Source organism: Vitis vinifera, chromosome 7, assembly GCF_030704535.1.
Source record: "Vitis vinifera cultivar Pinot Noir 40024 chromosome 7, ASM3070453v1".
Classification (NCBI taxonomy): domain Eukaryota; kingdom Viridiplantae; phylum Streptophyta; class Magnoliopsida; order Vitales; family Vitaceae; genus Vitis; species Vitis vinifera.
Window position 1 is genome coordinate 21315432 of NC_081811.1, and position 22980 is coordinate 21338411.

Here is a 22980-nt window from a genome sequence, read left to right on the forward strand (position 1 = left end):
TGGTAATAATTCTAGAAAACGTTTTTATCTTTCTAAGACTTTAAATTTTTTATTTTTCAAGTATTAGAAAAACCAAAAACACTTTTTAAAATCATTATCAAATGCACTCTAATATTTGTTTAACTTATGTAAATTGATAGTGATATATGTATTACATGCATATACATACTAAATATAAGGTTGTTAAGATAAAGATATTTAACGTTGTTACAACAAGTTTGCAATCTTGTATAATGATAGGTGGGATTGGGAATGAGATGACTATCATACCTTTGTTAAAATTTCATCATTTTGATCACATTGAGTTTAAATTCATTCTTGATGTTATCTGTTTTCTTATTATACGATAATGTAACTAATTATATAAACTCTTTTATTCTATCTAAATAATGTGTAAAAGGCAACACTCGACGTAGTAAAAACATCCCCCTCAATCTCCATGTTTCCTTTTTAATTGTTTAAATTCGCTTCTAATACTTTTCATCCAAATTTTGTCATATTCCAACTTTTTACCAACTTTCAAATCTTAGTGAATCCATACAATTGGTGTAAAGTTGTCATTTAATTGAAAAAAATAAGAATGACCATGAAATTGGTTAACCCACAATATGTAGGTTTTAGGTTTTGTGCACAATGATTCTTTAACTTTTATAAAGGAATAACATGTAAGTTTTACATATAAAATTACCAAATAATATGATCGTTAATGTCTCTAATTCTAACTTTTATCAAGACATGTGATGGTGATAGTTGGGTTTGGGATGGGTGTTTAAGTTGGGTTCCTTATAAAGAGGAAAATATTGAGACAACAACATCCACAAGCTTGATACCTGCAAAACCATAAGTTTATTGTTATTAGTATTATTATTGTTACTTCTTTTATTTTATTTGGGATACTTCTTTATTTTCATGACGAGTCTCATTCTTGAATTTCTTAGATGAGGTATATATTAAATTTGACATTACCCTCAATCAAGTGAAATAAAAACATGAAGTTGAGATTGCAAATAAGATTATATCCCCTAGTTCACTTCATTGCAATAATTTGGATTTTGAATATGAATGAGGACAAAATGGTTGAATGAGATGTCAATACATAAAATTAAGTTTAAATGAAGTTAACATAAGGTTAACTCAGAAAAAATGTAAATCCAACTTAAGACTCGACTTAGATAGACCCAACTTAAGTTCAAAATCCTCCCGAGATTGGCCTCTATCTCTATTTTGCCCTTAAAATTTACGAAGAACATAAAATTTTATAAATCTAATCCCAAATAATTGAATAAAAAAGTGAATAAATACAATGTTCATGTTAAGAACAAATAGTAACTTCTAATTTCTATTTCATCTTTTGAAAATAAAGGCAATAGTTCACAACCATGTTAATGAATTAGCAACTAATATCATTTGATGATACAAAAATGAAAAACAATATTGAATCTATCAATTATGTTTAAAGTTTTTGTCAATTCATGACTAATAGGTTTTAGGTTTTTGTGCATAATGATTACTTAACTCATATAAAAGAATATTATTCATGTTTTACATATAAAACCACTAAATAATGGGATCGTAGATATAACTAATCCCAACTTCATTACGTCTGATAATGATGATAGGGTGAAATTAGAGGTATTTAAATTAGATTCATGGTAATGAAAAAAATGATTTTGTGACTTTAAATAGGGAGACAACCTTGATACCTGCAAAATAACATTGTGTATAATTGGTGAAAGCATTTTCATACCCAAGTTGGTAAGCCAATAAAAAGGATTTTTTGAAAAATAAAATCAAAGAATTAGTTATATGCTTTTTTTTTATTATGAGTTCTCTTACTTACATGGTCCTTCATGCTTAAGAGGAGTATTGTTCTTATCTTATATGAAACAAATATTAAATTCAGGATTTGCCTTCATAAAATAGATAAAAATTGAATTCGAGATAGTGAAATAAATCTTATTCCCTAGTTTGAGTTATTATAGTGTTTTGAATTATAAATATGGTAAACGACAAAAAAAAGGGATGATAATGCGCAACTAAGTTCAAATGAACCTAACCTAGGATTAGCTTGTTACATTTTTAATATAATCCCCTCTTATAGATAGACTAAAAAAAATCAAACAGAGTTCTTTTTAGTTCTCTTCACCCTTTATTTTATTAATTTTTCTATTCCTAAATATTATAAAATTCCATCATTGAGTGACAAATAGGAAATTTATGGAAAGTTGCAATCCTCACTTAGGAATGGCCCCAACACCGCTGGTTTATTAAAAACAATTCTCATCCCCGTTAAACGGGGCAGGGCGGGTATGGGAGTTTAGTTTTTTTTTTTTGAAAAATTACTTTTAAATTATTTAATTACATTAAAATAGATATATTTTATAAATAATAAAATTATTATATTTTTTATAACTTATTTTATTAAATTTTTTTATTATTATCTATATATTAAAAATAGTAAAATAAAATTTTAAATTAAATTAATTTAAAATTTAAATTTTAACTTTAAATTTAATTTTATATGTAATCAAGTCGGGTCGGGGCGAGTACCCGAAAAAACCCATCCCGTTGCCATCCCTATCCTCACCATGTAATAGCACACCTACACGTCTTCATTAACATTGTTTTTTTTATCAAAAAACTTATATCTAACTTTTGAGACTATGTTATTTGGACACAATATTTTGTGAAATGGTTCATGCATGTTTATTGTCAGGGGCAACAAGATCAAGTTGATAGGGATTGCTCCCTTATCATCCGATCATCAACTTCTTTAACCTTCCGACATTGGGCAAACATTAGCCACCATACATGGTTTTATGACTTTGTGGAAACCTGCGTTTTTGGTAAACAATCTTTTGCCTCTGATCACTATGACCTTCTTTTTAAGTAGACACCTTTTTTTTTAAAAAAAAAAAAGTTACGGGGCTATTTTGCCAAGTTTTTTAAAAAGAATTGTATCGTACCCATAGATATTCTCTACGATTTAGCTTAAAATTCAACTTAGATGGACCCAACTCAAGTTCAAGTATTTCTAAACTCCACCTTTATCTCTATTTTTGTCCCCAAAATTTATAATATGATTAATTTTAATTATTTTATGTTGAAATTTTAGTTATAACATTTCAGCTTCCATAACCACCATATTTTAAACTAGGGTTTTACCATTTTTATGCCATGAGCAATATATTGTATGCCATATTGATAAACAGGTAGTTTATTTAAAAATTTTAGTTACACCAATGTATAAAATCATACAACTACCTTGCAATTAAACTATCAAATAAATATAAAGTTTATTAACTATATTTGTGAGAATAAACTTATTACGAAAACTTTGTGCTTAGTTCATTAGGTGTATGGCTTAAGAAGAAACCCTAATTAACCCATCGATGATAAGTGAAGAAGAAAAAGCGAAGACGACGTTAACTCATTATGCACCTTATATTCTAAGGACGTAAGCAATGAAATGAACATAACAAGAAGTCGAGATTCTCTAAGAGTAAGATAACTCTAAAAGTTGATATTCCCTTTGAATTACAATTTGCAATGTGCGTATTTTGCTTACCATCTAAAATTTAATTCTACGATCTACACTTTTCCAAACTTCAAAACTCCACGAAAGTTTTGTCTAACTCGGCTAAAAAGGATAAACGGAAGAGGAGACTTCAATTTTGGAGGGTTAAAGGTGAATACTAACTCTTGTAATCCGGGACATTTGTGAGAATAATATAAGTTTGGAGCCTCTTATAATAAATTAACAAAGTTTATAAAGATAGTAGAGAAAGAGATCGAAGCGACCTCTCTCATTTGCTTGTAAAGGAAAGAAAAAACCCTAACGCTGAGAGAGAGGGAGAGCGAGGAGCGAGAGAGAGGGAGAGCGAGCGAGGAAAACGAAGACGAAGAAGAAGAAATAAGAAGAAGCTCTCAGCTGATCCGAAGCTCACTTTATCCGATACCGTACGTAATTCTTCTCTTTTATTTATTTTTCCTTTTTTTTTTCCATCGTCTGGTTCTTGAGAAAATGAAGGAAAAAAGAACTACTTTGTTGGTTTTATTTCTTAGTGGAGAATTCTTGTGTTCTTTTTTTTTTTTTTTTTTAAATTTTGATTGTGCGCTGGTTGGTTCGGTCGCTGAGAAAATTGGAGAGAGGCCAAATATGAAGTGAATATTTCTTTGCTCTTCGTACATTTCCTCTGCTGCCAAAGGTCGTGATTGTGTTCGATTTGATTGCTGAGAAGTTTTTGGGGAGGGAGAGAAAGACCAAGGCATTTGCAGTTGATACTTTGGACTTCTTTGACTCTCCTTATTTTTCTCAGCAGTCAAACAGACAGTATTTTTTGGCTTGGTTGCTTGAAATGGCCTGAAAAGAACAGGAAGATTAGGGCATGCACAAATCAATTCTGAATTCTTGTTAATTTTTATGCAGAAACGACACTATCTTAGTTTAGATAATGGTATGGAGGATGGACTTGATCAGGGAATCTCTAGCAGCAATCCTTTATCAATAAATGATTAAATTAATATATGCACTGTAGTTAGTGATTTGTCCATGTAAATGTTTCATTATATAGATTAGGTAGGCAATGAAGTAACCTTGATGATGCATGTTATCCAAACATACTAATAGTGAATACCTTGGGAGTTTCTTCATATATTATCGATATGCTGTATGTATATATACAAGATGTTGTTACTCAGGCCAGTGTAGAGTGAGATGATATGAAATGGTGAATGTGCTTACAAAATTACTTAATAAGAGAGAAATCCCTGGTGTTAATATCTTGGAGATGGTTCCCATTCCCAAAAAATAGGAAAAAAGGAAAAATTGAGTGCCCTAGTTGTATAGTTTAGTAGAATTTATGGCCAGCTCTTTCTTTGCTTGATAGGCTAAGAAGTTTTTTCTATAGGTCTTATACAGACAACCTTTTTGTTTTACCTTAGCCTTATAAGGATATTTTATTGGTTTAGCTTTGAATTTGCCATATCATTTAGCATTTGATGCCAATTTATTCTCTTTTATTGCTTATCAAAATAAAAATAAAAATTTAGCATTTGATAACTTATTTTTGGGTCTATACAATTTCAGGTGATAATGATTCACCCTCTTACAAGACATTGATTATGGATCCTGAAGGTGCAAAATTTGGAAGAGGTAATATGCGTATAATTGTATATGTTGGTTAACTTAATTCCCAACTTTTAAGTTACTTATGATAATTGTTGTGATATTGATAATACACATTCTTATGGTTGAGTATTCTACTTTTTAAAACTATAAACTCTCTAGTACAAAAACTATAAACTCTCAAGTACACATATGGACATATGGTACTTGATAATGAAAAATTTTGAGGGCCCACCAAAGGTTTGTTTCTTATAGACTTTTTAAGTTATGCATTTCTAATTTTTCATTAAAACTCGTTAAAGATTTAGGAAATAAATTTTTTACTAATTGTGCTTTTAATACCGACTAGGATGATCCTTGACTTGCCTCCTTGAATTATTTAATTATGCAAAACCCTTTTTTTTGGGGTTAACTTAGGAACCTTCCATGGTCGAACCCTTTGGACTTTCCATGGGAACCCAAACCTTGAAGTGCTGATTGTGCCCATCAGAACTAGCACAAGGTAATCCAAGGCATTCAACCAATGCTAGGAATCAAAATCAGGATCGTGTACCTTTACCACACATCCTGGAATTTGTCCTAACTAATCGGGCACTTGGATGGGTAACTATAAAAAAAAACCATTTGCATTGTCATTCTTAGGATATTAACTAAGTCATATGGTCTTGTATTAAATCAAAGGGTGTAACAATGTAAAATAAGTTGTTTTCCTTCTTCGTTGAGGTGGACGTTATGGTTAAACTGCTTGCCGAGTAAAATGTTACATGCATTATTGGGGCCATGTCACTCTAAGCTTCATCATCATAGTTACCTACTAAGGTGCTTCATTAATAGGCCATATGTGGTAACCGATTCATTACTACTAAGGAAAGGAGGTAATTTATACTTGTATACACGCGCATGCTTCTCGTTGAGCATCTTAAACACTCCAATGGCTTTATTGGCAATAATATTTTCACTTTTTGCTCCATCCAAAATTAGATTGTATCATGGTTCAAAAGCTCGGTTGAGGCCGATATGACTTGGTTGAGTCGTATCCTCAATCATGGCATGTGTCAGACTGATATGTGAGTTCTATATTTGTTGACTCGCGAATAGACTCAGTTGAATTGAAGATAAATTAGCAGTTTTGAAGCGAACCGCATAGCAATGAGACAACTCCAAGATTGTGCCAATATTGATCTATTCGGGTGATGAATGATGGAAAAAATGGTAATGTTGGAGCGGAAACGGTGGAGAAGATCAAAACCTACAAAAATGAAGAACTATGTATGGAGAGTTCAAACTTTGTACATCTTCATTCCTACATTTGCATCTTCATAGGGTTGTTTTTTCTTTAGTTTAGAGCCTTAAAAATGGTTATTGTGTAGAGAAACAAGGAGTTCTTGATTTAGAGGTGAAATGTGTATTGTGCAAAGAAGGGGAATAGGTGTTTGACAGGGAATATGGGCACTGTGTTATGGGTATTTGATAGGATTAAGAATTTGGAGTTTGAATCATGGGCATTTGTCTTTCGGTAGATAATGGGTATTTGGTGGGCATTTGTATTTAAATGGATGATGAAAATTTGACGAAAATTAGGATTATAGCAAATGAATAATGGATATTTGGGTTTTGCATCAAATAAATAGGAAATGATATTAATAAAAAAATTAAATTAATGAATATATTTGATAGGAAAAATTATGTTTATTTTTTTAAAGATGATTCATGGTTGTATTTTTTTAATAATTGAATATATTTTTTCGAAATTCAAAATATATTTAATTTAAAAAAATTTGTTATAAAAAAATTACTTTTTATTATTTTCATCTTCAATAAGAAACATTTACCATTAAGTGATTAAATTAAAAACTTTTAAATTTTTAATATTGTTGTAAATCAATGTGAAGGTGTGCTGTTATCACAATTTGAATAATTTTATATATAATGAAAATTTATTTTATTAATTTTTTTAGTTTATCTATTTGTATTCATTTTTTAAATGGTTTTTGCAATCTTTTTAAATTTTTTAGTTTTTTTAAACTAGAATCTTTTGTGTATCGCCCGATACTGATCCAAGATGTTGAGATTAGTGTGCTTTAGGACCCCCCGAGTCAGTGATCAATATTGTGACTTTGAACCATGGATTGTATGCCTCATTGATACGATTTGCATGCAGGAAAAAGATGTGTCAATAGGGCCAATTCTCCATCAACTGGATTTGGTGTTCTAAAAATATCCCTGATTACCAAGCTCTTTTCATTGGCTTGTGTGCATCAGTTTTATCCTTTCAATTGCCATATCATTAAACACCTCATTTTCCTATCTTATTTTCTTTTTCCTCACACCTAAAGGGTGAGCTCTTCTTTGTGAATATGAATAGAATGCAATCCATGTTATATGGAAACTTGAAAGTATGTGAGGTGGGGGGTCTTGGGGGGTGGTGGTTGAGGGTTGGTGGTGACACCTTATTTCTTTTCTCTTTTTATGTAGTTCTTGACATTGTATAATTCCGGGGTGCTTGGGTTGCTTCCTTTTTGTTAGGTGTTCATTAATAATTTTTCTTATTCATGCATTAGAGAAAAAAAAAAAAGATAAAAAAAAGAAAAAGAAATGGGATTCCCTTCCATCTTGAGATTTTATAAAGAAAATCAAATTCTTAAAAGGTCACTCCCTACCTAAAGGTTTTTTCCTGTAATATGACTCTTGGTCCCTTCTCCAAGAATATATGCAACAGCAATCTCCTAATAAAAACAACGAGAGTATCCAATTTCTTCTGGCCTCTGGCCCTTTTGTATATCAGATTTTTACCTTTTAAAAAAGGATAATGATTATAGTTAGGTGTATTGGTTGATGTGTTAATTATAAAATAATTGATAACTGTAATCCAATTCTAACAGTCACCAATATAGAGTAACACTAGAAATATCAGTCCAATGCTTTGAGTTCAGTAGGTGCTGACATGTGTGTGTCAATCATGTTGCAGATTGATACAATATTCACTACTTATTTTGCCATTTTTTAAATAGATTGTGCAAAACCAACAAGGTCTTGGAATTTTTTTAAGATCTAAAATGTGTCAGTTCCTCTTTCTTCTATTGCGTATATAATCCATTGGAGTTTGCCACAATCAATCAACTATTGTTGGTTTAAGAAACTTAGCCTTAGCAAAGTCTAGAACATTCATGAAGTGCTGTTTCTTGATTTTGTGAAGGGGTTGAGACATTGGTTCTGTCTGAAGATTGAATCTTTGTATGTTTTCTAGGTTTTTTTTTCACTTGCTATATGTTTTATTGAGTGAAATCTTAGCTATTGTGTGAGGCACACAATTACATATACATGTGTGTGCATATATTTATGTATGTATATATAATGTTAAAATGTAGAATCAATAGTAAAGTTTCTTTAAGCACCTTGAATGAGTGCATTCAGCTTACAATTGGAAGAGAACAGAACCAAACCATTAACAGCTGCTGCTTAAGCATATATGTTGCAAGTTAGTTGCTTTGTTCATGTTGTTATCTTCTGTTCACCACTTGATTTAGCTTTATAACCATGTGTTTGGCTGAAGTGTCCTTGTTTGAACCTTTAGGGCCAAGAGAACTAACTGGTGCAGTAGATCTCATAAATCATTACAAGTTGGTGGCTCACCATGAGTTTTTCTGCAAGAGGTCACTTCCTTTGTCAATTTCCGACACACACTATCTTCACAATGTGGTGGGGGACACAGAGATCAGAAAAGGAGATGGAATGCAACTGGATCAACTTATTCAGAACACCTCCTATTCCAGAGATACGAATGTGCGTATACAACCTTTTGACCTAGATGTTCTCAGGGAGGCATTCCAACTAAGGGAAACTGCTCCAATTGATCTGCCTCCTGTAAGAAATCTACCGCCTTGATGTTTATTTCTTTGTTTTGTTTTGATTCAATTGCTTCTTTGGTTTTGTTTTGATTCAGTTGCACATGCTAGTTTGTTAGTCTGTCTTGTATCTCTGGTTCCTAAATTAATATCACCCTGCAATATATTTCCTCCACTTTTTGCTATATGCTTCAAAATGTTTCTGCCAGCCATGGGTGAAGTGATTGTCCATTTGTTTGGTGTTGTTCAGGCAGAGAAGGGGATTCCAACAATTGCTGGAAAATCAAAAAGTGAGTCAAAAGACAAGGAGAGGAAGCATAAAAAGCACAAGGATAGAGACAAAGAGAAGGATAAAGAGCATAAGAAGCACAAGCACCGCCATAATCGAAGTAAAGAGAAGGACAAGGAGAAAAAGGATAGAAGTGGGCAGCATGATTCTGCTGCTGATCACTCAAAGAAACACCATGAGAAGGTTTGTAGATTGTTAACCTCTTGCAGATGCTTTGCCTTGCTTCCCTGTCTCATTTGCTTTAAGAACACAAAATTTTTTATGATCCTGATTTAGTCCATACATTAATAGCTTTCTACTTCGGGTTTGGAGAGTCCAAAAAGTCAACTCCTAGGATATTAAAAGAATTACATATTCCTTTTTTTTTTAAATTCCAAAGAAGAGTTTTCACTTTGGACTGCTGAAATTAAGTAGTTAGTGGTGGAAGGATAAACTGATGCCCTCCTTGATGTGAATCCAATTTGAGGTTTTTCTGGAATTTAAGTTAAGTTTTCCACCTGATTCTTGGATTTGAATGCCTTTTCTTTTCCATATGATGACTTCAGAAAAGGAAGCATGATGGGGAGGAAGATGTTAATGACATTCAGAGACACAAGAAAAGTAAGGTAATTGGGACAATCAGATTCTTGTTTGGATGATTTTGTTTTCTCTTCAGATCTAGCAGTCATCTTGTTATGTGGCTTTTTTTTTTCCTTTTTTTTTTTATCTGATCTTGTCATGTGGGTTTCCTGTGCACATTCCCACTGTTTTGCCATCTGGCCTTCAGTATCTTCCTCAATTAAGCTCTCTGCTTTTCCACTAAATCATTGCAGCATAAGAGCTCAAAAATTGACGAACTGGGTGCAATAAAGGTAGCTGGCTGAAAAGCTGGCATGTATTCTAGTTTATTCATTGTCTTCAGATGGTTTTCATTGAGAATTTGGTGGAATCTCGCTTACTGTTGCCAAATTGCTTGAGGTACACATTCTGTTTTAGACCTGTCTTTTTATTCTTTTGTTGAGCTGGTTGTGCAACTGTATCACATAGGAAGGCACTCTAGGGACTGGGGCTTGTCAGAGGCCCTGAAATTGTGTTTCTTTTTTATATTTCATCAACTGCGGACATGAAACTAAAAAATATTAGTAATCAGCTTGTTCTTAGTAGCATTTCTGTATCAAATATTTCACTCAAGAAATTAGACAGGCAACCATTAGTCTGTGCCCTGTAGTGATTTAAGTGGCATTATAAAGTTCAATCATTTGTCCTTTCTTCTGCATTTTGGCATTTCTTGTATACTCCATGTGTACTTAGTGTGCCTTTTCTTGTACTTTTAATATATTTGCTTTTACCTATCAAAAAAAAAAAAAAAAAAAAGTTCAATCATGTCTGAGTACCATGCACTATAGGAGATCGCCGGTGAGCAAGACAACATAAAGTTTGCAAGTTTTAACTTTTAGCATTTGAAATAGTTTTTAGTGCTTTGCTTATAGCAAGCAATGCCAAGTGATCTGCCCTTTTAAGTCCTGTACACATAATTATCCAGTTTTTGAAACCTACTTTAGAATTGGATGATCTATGTAGTTGAATTATCTGAAGCGATGGTTCTAGTTTAGAAAGCTACAAAAGCAAGCAATGGATTTGGATATTTTGGTAGAAATTATCTGGAGTGTTCTATCCATTTCATAAAAGAGTGATTTGATTTAAGGATGGATCATTGGCAAGGCAAGAATGCTATGGTAAAAAATGCATGTGATTTTGAGGAGTGGGACATAGCGTGTATTGTCTAAGACAATGATAAGAAATGTGGGCAGAGTCCAGGTGAAAATGATTACGGCCGTGATTTAACAAAAGGTGTGACCCAGAATAGCATAGAGCAGGATGCCATAAAATGATATACGTAAAATAAATGTGTTTATAAGAAGTTGGAAATAGTGCAGACTGGTTGAAAACAATAAGGAGGCTTGGAGAATGTGGCAAAGGTTGTCAGAAAACACATCATGGTCTATGATTTGACAAGAATTGTGGCCATATATAGTGCAGAGCAGGATGGCATAACATGATTAATTGGATATGATCCCAAGAAATTGCAATGTGACATCCTGCCTCATGTTCCTTCTTAGTATGGCAACATATACTGACCTTAAATAAGCACGATTGTCTTTTTTTTCTGATCATATCCTTTTCCTTCTAATGTAGAGTCTATGAAGCTTTACCTTTTGCCTTATCATGTTAGATATGATCCCAAGAAATTGCAACATGACACTCCACCTCTCCACCTCTTGCTCCTTCCTAGTATGGAAACATACACTGACCCTGAGTAAGCACCATTGTCTTGCTTTTCTAATCATATTCTATCCCTGCTAATCTAGAGACTACAAAGCTTTACCTTTTGCCTTATCATGTTGGTCTGGAACCATACTTCTATGCTGCCTGATAAACATTTGGAGACTGGTGACAAGAAGGTTGTTCCTGAACCAGATTCCTTTCCAAGGACCTGGATGGTCTGATCCAACTGAATATTTTACTCAATAACTATTTTCCAGGTCTGATCTAACTGAATTTCTTACAAGTTAATGATAATGTAATGCTGTGTTTTACGAGTACATTCTCAAGAGTCTCAGTATTGTGTGCTCTCCTTGTCTATCTTTAGCGGTATAGTTTGGATAGACAATGGAATGCCTCAAAAGAGCCCCCTGTCCCCCCACCAGGTTGCCAACAATCAAACGAAAAAAGGCCCCAAAAAGGAACAAGCCTAGGTCCACATGCAGTTCCTTCTTGGCACATGTGCTGGGACTAGGTATAGATGATAATTTGTTGTTGAGGTTTGATGAGAACTCTTGCATTTAGTTGCTTGTGATGACAGGAGATCAAAATATCTATATTTGAGGGAGGGCGGAATTAGTTTGTCTTCGAAATAAAATCAAAAGCCTCCTTGTAGAAACCATTTTGAATGATTGTGGAAGGAAACCAGGCTGCAAGTTTGTAAGCTAATCTTTGGCATGCTGTGGGGGGTCCGTCTCTGGTCTTTGTATGCTCTTAATTGGATTATTTTTAGGATTTTGTGAGAGGGCTGAGAAAAAGTTGTTCTGGGCTCAGATTTGTTATTCACCATTTTTTATTTCTCTTAATCCTCCTTTTCCACTGGGTCAACGACAAACTGGAAGCACTCAAGAAGGGAGCCTGGATGTTGAGAAGTAAAATAGCCATTCCATAATGACAGTTTACCTTTATGTTTAGAGGTTTATGACATAGACATGCAACTATTTGTATACCTTCAAACTTGTGCAAGGTTTTATTTTAGGTCATGTTTTGGGATATCGAGAGCATGAGCTTGGTTCCAATTGTAGCATACTCATTTGCTTCACCTGCATCACACATTGTCTGGAAACTTATTCTGTAATTTTATGAAGATTGAAAATTTGAACTCTTGACGCTGTGTACACTGCTGACCAAGCTGGTTCCCCCTTTTTGTGCACTTGTCTGTGTATTAACTGTTGCAACATTTAAATGCATTAAATATGAAAAAGAAATAAAATGAAGAACTTAGGGTAGGGAAGATTAATGCTACTGGAATTGGGACAGTTATCTTTATTGTGAGAAATGCTCATATTGATATTTGAAAACCCCAACCCCCATAGAGAAAAACCCAAATAAAATAAAAATAAAATCCCAGGCTAAACAAGGGGCAAAATTTTCCCATAGATGTGCATATTGGTTTGGTGCCTTGGTACTTCTTTTTATTTTTATTTTTATTTTATTTTTGCTTGTCCAGCATATATTACCATTTGATGATGCTGAACTTATATCAGAAGTTTTCATAAATATTATTGTGGTCATTATCAGTTGTCTGGATACTTGTATTATGTAACATCCTTTTTCTGTTCTCTGTGCAGAATAGTGTCTGAAGTAAAGGTTGTTGAAAAGGTGAATTCACCTGTTGAAGAATATTTGGATGCTTGAGGTACAAATTGCTGAAAATGAACTTCTTTGTATCATAACAAGGCTCTGATATAATTTGCAGTAACATACAGAACTCTGATCTATTTCTTTTTCTCAGTTATTGTGGCGCATTGGATATCTCAGCACTTACCCATAATTGTAATCCTTTCATTTTAGAAGTCCACAGCTAAGTTTATAATCAGTCTGAATTAGAGTCTGCAGCTATGATTTGTAGGAGAAATATGTTAGGAAAGGGGGTGTGTCTATATTGGTTTTCTTTTTGGTTTGATCGTACTAAAAACTAACTTTGTCTTATCATCCAAAAAGGGAAGCTAGTCTGTAAGGGTTAGGTTATGTGCATCTGCACAAGAACCCCCCCAATTAATTATGGTGAGACATTCTTTGTAAATATAAAACAAAAGCCATGATTGGGTCGATGTTGAGGGTATCATTACACCCTTGCTGGTAAAATTCTATTAGGAGATAAAGCAAAATATCAATTTGACCGTTGGTTGCCCAGGATGGGTACCCTTTTTTTTCTCTTTTTAAAGTTGCTGTTTAAGCTTTTGCTTTTACTTGTGATTGGCAATAATTTGGTGTTTATCTCTCTCTCTAATATTGCAAAATGTACAAATAGGATTACTATGCTGCAGATTGACAGTTCTTTAGCCAGTTGAGTCTTTACAGCTCAACTCGGGCTTTGTGTTTTATAAAGATGGAATTTGCTGCTCAAAAAATTTGAGGGCTTAAGCATGTAGCAAGTCATAGTACAGTTAAGGCTTAAGTTTATGCTTCTTGGAAGCTTAGACGCTCGTCAAAGCATAGGTGCTCTTGTACTTCAACTCCCCAGAAATTTTGACTTGTTCCTTCCTAGTGAATAATGGAAGGATCATGGGGGCATGAGTGAAGTTAAGAATGCGATTTTCTGAAAAATAAGTTGTTTAGTTGTATGAATTATGATCCTTTCCAAGTCGAAAGAAATGGTGTAAAGCAGATTGTGGGTATGGCAACATGCCTCTGCATGAATCCCAGATGCTATTTGCTACTTTTTCTTTTGTATTCGTATCAGCATGTTTTCTGCCAAAAGCGTGTAAAAAGCTAGAATCTTGATCAGCCCATAGGCAGTGCTGCAACTGGGTTGCCCATTAAAGGTTAATCTGTATAGCAGTTGTCCCAAGTGATGGAACATAGTGATTAAAAGCTTGGAAGTGAAGTGAAGTTAGATACTGTCTATGGACAAAGTGGTGGTTGAGGGGTACTACCCACTACCCCTTACAATATTCAGTGGCAGTGCGCTATAGACGAGGGATTCAGGTGAAGCCTGAATTTATGAGGGTGGGTCTGTGTGGAGCAGCATTTTCAAAACCAGTTGGTAGAAATCAGTTTTTAAGAACAAAAGAGTTCTTCTGTTTGATAATTTATATATAAAAAATTAGTTTTTTGATATATTTTTCTAAAGGTGTTATTGTTTGCTTATATAAAATACAAAAAATTTTGACATTTTTTGGGTTTTCAATTATTTTTTAGGATGTTATGTAAAAAGTGCCTAAATTTTTATAATTTTGTTCTTAAAAATCATTTTTTTTTTCAAAATAAGATCCTCAGGGAAAAGAAAAAAAGAAAAAGAAAAAGTATTTTCGGTCGCTGAATTTGTTAAATGTGTGCCTAAAATAGAAAATTATTTGATGTGAGAGGTGGGTAGCGGAGGGAGGTGGGGGTTATTAATATGAGGTGGTTGGGTGCAGAAGAAGATAGAGAAGAGGAGTAATAATGGTTGAGAATATACTTCTTTGTTTATTATTATGCTTTTGTTTTTCCACAAACTTACTCAAATTCATGGGATCATGATGGACTGGGCTTTACACAATTGTGGGGCAGGGCCATGGCATGCCATGAGTGAAAGCTATAAAGTTTAAACTTTTTTAAACCCCTTCTTTTCATGGTGGGTTGGGTGGGGATGCTCGGATTTTTGGGGAAAAAAAAGAAATTATTAAAATATGATACTTTGAAAACTAACTTTATACCTATATATTTTAATTTAATATAAAAGTATGATATTATAATATTTATTATAAAAAAACGCCGGGAGTGAGCCGAAGTTTTCAAAATTCACTTGTCCTTTTACATGCCCTCAATCTAAGGGATCATGATGGGGTGACGTCCAATGGTCCATTCGTGCTCTCAAATTTCTTTTTCTTTCCCAATTTTTTTTTTATTTTTTATTTTGTTACCTTAGCCCCCTTGATTAGCGGATCAAGTGGATGAAAAAAAATTCTGGATATAATGTAGTTGGGAGGCGTGGGATATTCACATTGACTGAAATGATGTGTTTTTTGAAGACAACAAAAATGTAGCCCTCAGTGTTTCTTTAAAAAGCAACACATAAAAGACAAAAAAGAAGGGAAAGGATAGAAATATCAAATAGGTAATTTAATTATGAGATAAATTTGTGATTTAAGGATAAAAATGCACTTATGAGTTATGGTTTAATAATAATAAAATTAATTTGGAGAAAAAGGTCGATAGTGGTGGGTGGGGGAAGTCAAGGGTAGCAGAGTTGTACGTTGGACAGAGTGAAACAGGAGATGTGAACAGGTTAAGGTTGGTCAAGTTTGTAGGCACACAAAGTTTCATGTTTTCCATTCTTTTATCATTTCCACCGACAACAATATGAGGCGTAGCGGGAGTTTCCTCAAAAGACTAATAATTTTCCAACTTATTACATTTTTTATTTTACCAAAAATAAATTAAAAACTTATTAATAATTATTTTCGAAAACATTTTTGAGAACTGTTTTTTTGGTTTATACACTCAAGTTTAAAATATTTCTAATCTATTTTTAATATTTTAAATATGTTTAAAAATAATTTTTATATTTAATGTTTTATTTTTAATTATTTTATATATTTGTATAATTATTTCTTAAAATAGTCTTAAAAAATAAATAAAAATAATAGAAAATATTATTTATAAACATCTTATTTTTTGTTGTTAAAAATAAAAAATAAAAAATAGTCTTTTATTATCAAATATGTTTTTTTTTTTGTATTTTTTAATGTAGAGAACAAGAAGTTATTCTTAAACATGTCCTTAAATTTTATATGAATTTAGAGCTAGTTTAACAGTGGTTTAGAAAATATTTTAAAACTTTCTAACATTTAAAATTTTTAATTATTTAAATGTCAGAAATATTAAAAACGTTTTTTAAAATCACTCTAAAATGCACTCGAGGTTGGGACTTGAAAGTGACTCTAGTAAAGATGTTTTTAATTAAAAAAAATGAATTTATTGGTGCTAAGACTTCTATTAGAAACCTTTCTTTAGATGCAGATAAAAAAAAAAAAATTTAGTAACATATTATTAAATAAAAAGTAAAAAATGTGATTTTAGAAAAAAAAAATTAGAATATGTTTGAAAGTCATTTTTGGAGAGTTATTTTTATAATAAAATTTAGACATTTGATTAAAATAATTTTAAAAAATCTAAGGAGTCAGTTTAAATCATTTTTGTACCATTTAATAATAATCATTGTGTATTCAAAATTTTTTTAAATGATTTAAAAACTTTGCCGCTCATCTAAAGAAAATATTTTCAACACATATTATTCTTAAATCTATGACATTGACTAACACCATCCAATTAGGGCACAAATCTGGTCATAGCTTCTTGTATTTTTATAGTTTGTAATTTGAATGAGGAAGTAGGAACATGTGGGGTGGCCACGATATCAACCAAGAGACTTTCAAAAGTCTCAACCAATGGAAAATCCTTTGAAGGGTGTATGGTTGTAACATATAATATAAATAATTGATTAAAAACATTACCTGTATTTTATTATTAGGTAACAATTCTTCTTATTTTCCCCCGCTTTTGACATATTTTATACTTTTATCTTTTTAAATTCAAAACTCAATATTTTATCCCGTAAATTTATTAAAGATCAACACTTTACCCCCACAAACTTGTTAAAAATTCAATGAGTTTGCTAAGTAAAGAAACAACGATAAAATGTAAAGAAAAACAATTATGGTCAAAATTCACGGACAATCACATTGAATCAGATTCTAAAATTAAAAATCAAAATCGATGATTATTTTATTTTGAAAGCATTTGAGAAATTTCACATTAAATTTCTAATTCAAAAGTGGTTCACTTCAAGTTGAAATTTGTGTCCGAACTAGAGTGTGAAAAAGAACAACCATTTTTATAATTTTATGAAAGATTTGTAATTGAACGGTAAAATGCTGATTTTTAACAAATTTTAAAAATAAATTATTTGGTTTTAAATGTAAAAGGATAAAAGGGGAGCAAAATGTATTTAATGTTGGTGTTATTTAATTTTTTAATATTTTAATTTTATTTATTTATATTTTAATTCAAGCATCTAAATTTCATAGTCTCCATACTATGTACCAAATGGGTACCCTATAATTTTGTAATGAATGATGGGAAGGGAGGTGGAGGATGATGGGCAGGGAACAAACCATCTGATGAAAGCTCAAACTCCCATGAAGCATGTAAAGGACAAAAGCCAACAAGATTTGGAATCACATGACCATGGCTGCTTGTTTGTTCACCATGTGAGTTGAGTTGCTAATCCTATTTTCCCTATTTTTATTTTTATTTATATAATTATTAAATGACCCAAATAATATATGAATGATGAGCTTGCATGCTTACATGCAGGAGACTTGGTTGATTTAAGAATGGTCATAGTTTATATATATGATGAGCTTGCAAGCTTACATGTTGGAGACTTGGTTGACCTTATGAGCTCATAGTTTTCAAAAATATTTTCAAACAGAAGCCTATTTTTTATATTTAAGTTTCAAAATAGAATTTTGTTGTTTAAAAGTAAAAACATCTGACCATAATTTTTAAAAATTGATTTTTAAAAATGGTTTTAAAAATGTGCCAAACAATCCCTAAAAATTTTAAGTTTTTGATTTCTAATTATAATAATTAAAAGTTCCTATAATACCCTGATTTTTCACTGTAGAATTAACCCAAAAGTTGGAACAAACAAATTCTAAAACCATCAATCTTTTGATTGATTACTACAACTTTCCTCATAGGATTCTCTCTCAAAATTAGAATGACAGCTTAAAGAAAATGACCCAGAAAATTTCCTTTAAGAAGAGAAAATTTTGCAAGATAGATTCTCCCTTTCCCAAACCAAAATGATGGATTTTGGGGTAGCATTGGAACTTTTCCTCTTCCTTTTCTTCTTTATTTCCATATCAGTTCCTTTTTTCAGCTCCACTTTTCCATGGAATCCTAAGACTATGTTAACTCTAATAAATATAGTACGATAAGATTTGATTTTTCAATTATGAGAAAATATATCTAACTTTCGACTAAATAACAGTAAAAAAACAATAAAATCAAGATACATATATAAATGAGTGTGAAAATTATAATTTTAATTCAATATCTATCAAACTGCTAAATCTTAAGATCGATATCTCATTTGAAAACATTTAGTCACTAAATGAAGATATGAGTAATGATATTAAAATACGTAAAACACATACAAATGAAATTATAGTAACAAGTTATGAATAAAAAATAATAGAATCAAAATAAATATATGTTATGATCTGATTAATTATATTTTTCGATGAATAGTGATTTGATATTGTAATCGAACCTATAAATGAGATCAAAGTAAAATAAAAAGGAATCATTTTTTGCCATGTGGCAATTTATGATGTTATTGCATTTGGGTAATCCTAATACATTAGTTGTCTTTAAAACATAGGTAGGAGCATGGAATATGATGCCCAAAAGAAAAGAAAAGAAGGGGAAAAAAAAAAGGGAAAGTGAAAGTGGGACACAATCTTTCCTCTATAAGCTTTTGTGTGGGAAGCCACACTATCACAACCTTTAGTAGGTGTCTTTTTCTCTATCTTTAAAAAAAAAAAAAATTGAAAATCAAGGTTTAGAAAGGTAATTTAAAGAGAAATAGTTTGATAAATGTTGAGATTGTAGGTAAGGGACCACATCATCTTGAATTAGAGAATCTTGAACATATACTTGGTCTAGGTGTAGCATATATAGATCCTATGTTGAGGGAGGGCTCATGAGCCATGAGTGTGTATGGGACATTTGTCTATTGACAATGATGGCCATAATAATGGTCATGGTGGAAGTGTGGGGACTACTTTGAGTTGATGTTGGGATAAATTTTAATTTTATGAAATAATATTTAGATACTTTAAACCCTTGTTTAGGCATTTTTGGTAAAATTAGTCCTTTCACAAAATAAAATATAAATAGTAGCCATCATTTAATATTTATTATTATTAATATTTGAAAACTAATAATTTGATAAAATTTAGAATATTTCCTACTATTTGGGAATATTTTTGGAAATAGTTCTCAAAAAATAGTTTTCTAAAAATGTTTTTTTTTTTTACAAAATAAAAAGTAGATGTCATTTATTTTTTAGAACAAAATTGTGTGTGAGAAATTAGATACAAAAAATAGTTTTTTTGATTTATTTTCTATGAAGATATTATGTGATGTCCCACATCGGATAAGGGAGCAAGTTCCTCGTACTATATATATAGAGACTCCTCTTAACCAAGTAAACGCGTTTTAAAACCGTGAGGACCCATTTGAGTCCAAAACGGATAATATCTACATGGTTGGGAGCGGATCGTTGCAAATGGTATCAGAACTGATCCCCGACCTCGGTGTGAGGATTTGTTTGACTCTGTAAGGGATGTCTGTCTGTTTGGCCCCGTAATCCCATGGGACACAACGAGGACGTTGTGTCTATATGGAGGGTATTTGTGATGTCTCACATCGGATAAGGGAGCAAGTTCCTGACACTATATATGTAGAAGTTCCTCTTAACCAAGTAGATACGTTTTAAAGCCGTGAGAGCCCATTTGGGTCCAAAACGGACAATATCTATACGGTTGGGAGCGGGTCGTTACATATTATTTATATATACTATATATAAGCTAAAATTTTATAAAACATTCTCCATATTTTTTATTATTACTAAAAGCAATATAAAAATGAACACTAAAAATATTTCAAATTTGTTTTAAAAAAACAATATATTTTTAGCACAAATTCTCTAAAAAACTTTTTTTTGTCATAAATTTATCAAACATGTTTTTTAAGTCAGAAAACTATTTTTTTGTTTTAGATATCATGAATTTGTTTTTAAGAAGAGTTTTCGAATAAGACGTAAGATAAGATGAATAAGAGAAGTAAAAGTCATTTGACACTTATACACTAAGCCCTATTTTTCCAAACTTATAGATAATACCTCAATATTAACCTCAAAATCAAAGAATTGTATATTAAAATTTGGAAAAGATATAGTAGAGGGTAGAGACAAGAGAATGGAATCCCATAATGGTCAATTTTGAAAATTTATCACAAACTAAAATCACAAAAACAATAAGAGAAGATACTCCTTAGTATCACCCTTAACTTTGAATTGAGAAGTTGTTGATCCCTAATTTTGAATGCTCTCAATAAGAACCCTAATAAATGATGCTTCAAAAAGGATATAAATAAATGCCCCACAAGCTTTCATAAATATGATTAATGGGTCAAATTAAGAACCACGTATACTTTTTACCTTAATTATTCTCATAATTTCATACTAGTCAAAAGGGTTAAAAGGATTTGAATTTGTAAATATGATTTAAGGTTTTGCATTGAAATCTTAAATTGTAATCCATCCTAAGTGCTTATTTTTTGGGAAGTTTAGCGTAAATAGGAGGTTATTGCAGTTGCATAAAATTTAGACAAACTAAGATAAAATAGATTTATAATCACTCAACTCGAGATTATTAGATCTAGATACCAAAAAATATGTATGAAATCGACATGAATTGTGAACCAAGTAGAAAGTAAAAGTTTATACATAAAGTTTTTGAAATTTGGTACTAAAAATATAAATTATAATGGAGTCATAGTGTAGAATTTGATATTGGCACAATTATTATTTGGCATTGACAACAAATGTCCCAAACTCAAGCAAAGGGTCATAGTCTAGAGAATACTATGAGTCAACCAAGAAGAAAAGCCAACTATCATGCAACAACCACTCTATGTTGTGATCACATAGCATGCCATCAATCCAAGCCAAAAAAAAAAAAAAATGTTTAGGATTGTGGTACAAGCTTTTGAAATTAAGATTTTTTTTTTTTGGGTAGTGTAAAAATGTTTAGAAAAATAATAAAAAAGTATAGTTTGGAAGGAGATGGAGATGGAGATGGAGATGAGGATGGAGTAAAAAAGGGAGAAAAGGGAGTGAGTTGGGTGGAGGAATCATGTTGTCATTGGGTTGAATTCAAGTCCCAACATAAATAAATGAGTGGTACGACCGTTAGATTTCCTAAGCACTTAGTGCATATAAATATTTACTATGTTGGTAATTGAATTCTAACTTGTGAAGTGTCGGTGGTGCATTCTCTGGAAACTTCCACCCCTCATACTTCCACTCCTATCATATGAAATTCTGCTTCCTATTATTATTTTATTTGTCTTTACTCTAAACTTTGGACAACCCCTTCTCTCTCTCTCTCTCTCTCTCTCTTACAATTTTTTTTTACAGAGATTAAGGTATTTCCCAATTACCCAGCTTTGGTGACAAGGATTGCTTCCTCTGCTGGTTTCAATTCCCATATCACAACAATTTTTTTGGGAATATTTTTAAAATTTTAAATATGAAAAATACTAAATACTTTTCTTGGTTTGTTATCCATCTAGAATATACATTTTTTTTAAAAAGATTTTTTATATTTTCAATCCCAAAAAAAAAAATTCACATTTGTTTGAAAATATATTTTCACATTAGTTTAAAAAATGATATGTTTTCAAAGCAATTTTTTTTTTAAAAAAAATTATTTTGTAATAAAATTTGTTAAACATATTTTTTTTTAGTTAGAAAATAGTTAAAACATGTTTTGAGTATTGTAAAAAAATATAACTTTGAAAAAGGATACAATAAATTTAAAAATATTTATTAAAATACGATCCTTTTAAAACTATTTTTAAACTTATAATACATATTGAATTTTGAACTTGTATATTTGAGTTCATATTTTATTTTTAAAAAACAATTTTCAAATTTCAATTGATATTATAAACAAATATTATAATTTTAAAAATAGTTTCAAAACATAATATTATAATAATTATTTTTAAAAGATATCTCTAATTGGCATCATTTTCCACACCTATCAAATCCATAATGCAATCATACCCTTTGAAAATATGCTTTTCCAATATGTGGAAAGTTGATGGGAATCATGGAGATGAGGAAGGATTAAGGAAAAGTGAAATAAAATAGAATTGAAAAAGAGGAATGCAACCTCCAAACCTCAGCATGGATGAGGCCACAATGCACATAATTATTTAAATATAAAACCAAGCTAATGATGAGATGATAATAATGATGATAAAATGTCATTTTCTAATCAGAGCATGCAATTAGAAAAGTAGACACAACACCATCCATCTAATTATCAATTTCACCATACAAATAAATATCTAAAATAATTGGAATTTTGGATTTCAAACTCCTAAAAAGACCTTTTAAATAATCTTCTATTATATATTTTAGTTTTTGACTATATATAAAATGATTTTTCAATTTTAAAATTATATTTAATATATTTATTCTAAAAATAGACAGATTTTTTAAGAGTACATTTAGTAGGTACGTTAATATAATATTTACATAAAATAAATATTCTATTTATATTATTCAGTCAATTCTAATATTAAATATTAAACTCTTCTTATTAGGTGATCATGATATTTCCTAA

At 31.2% G+C, this 22980-nt stretch overlaps 1 protein-coding gene across 3 annotated transcripts; it reads left to right on the forward strand.

The window, feature by feature from the left end:
- Nucleotides 1–3788: 3788 nt before the first annotated feature.
- Nucleotides 3789–13730, forward strand: LOC100251197 (mediator of RNA polymerase II transcription subunit 19a). 3 transcript variants are annotated; one of them, XM_059738335.1, is made up of 7 exons: nt 3789–3960; nt 5090–5155; nt 8703–8992; nt 9224–9445; nt 9808–9867; nt 13135–13202; nt 13299–13730. In XM_059738335.1, the coding sequence occupies exons 2-6, from the start codon at nt 5125–5127 to the stop codon at nt 13144–13146; spliced, it is 615 nt and encodes a 204-aa protein (XP_059594318.1). In that variant the 5' UTR covers nt 3789–3960; nt 5090–5124; the 3' UTR covers nt 13147–13202; nt 13299–13730. The 3 variants fall into 3 exon arrangements, with proteins under 3 accessions (XP_059594318.1, XP_059594317.1, XP_059594316.1); XM_059738333.1 differs by adding an exon at nt 10075–10219 and having other exon boundaries at nt 3790–3960; nt 13135–13617; XM_059738334.1 differs by having other exon boundaries at nt 13135–13617.
- Nucleotides 13731–22980: the final 9250 nt, after the last annotated feature.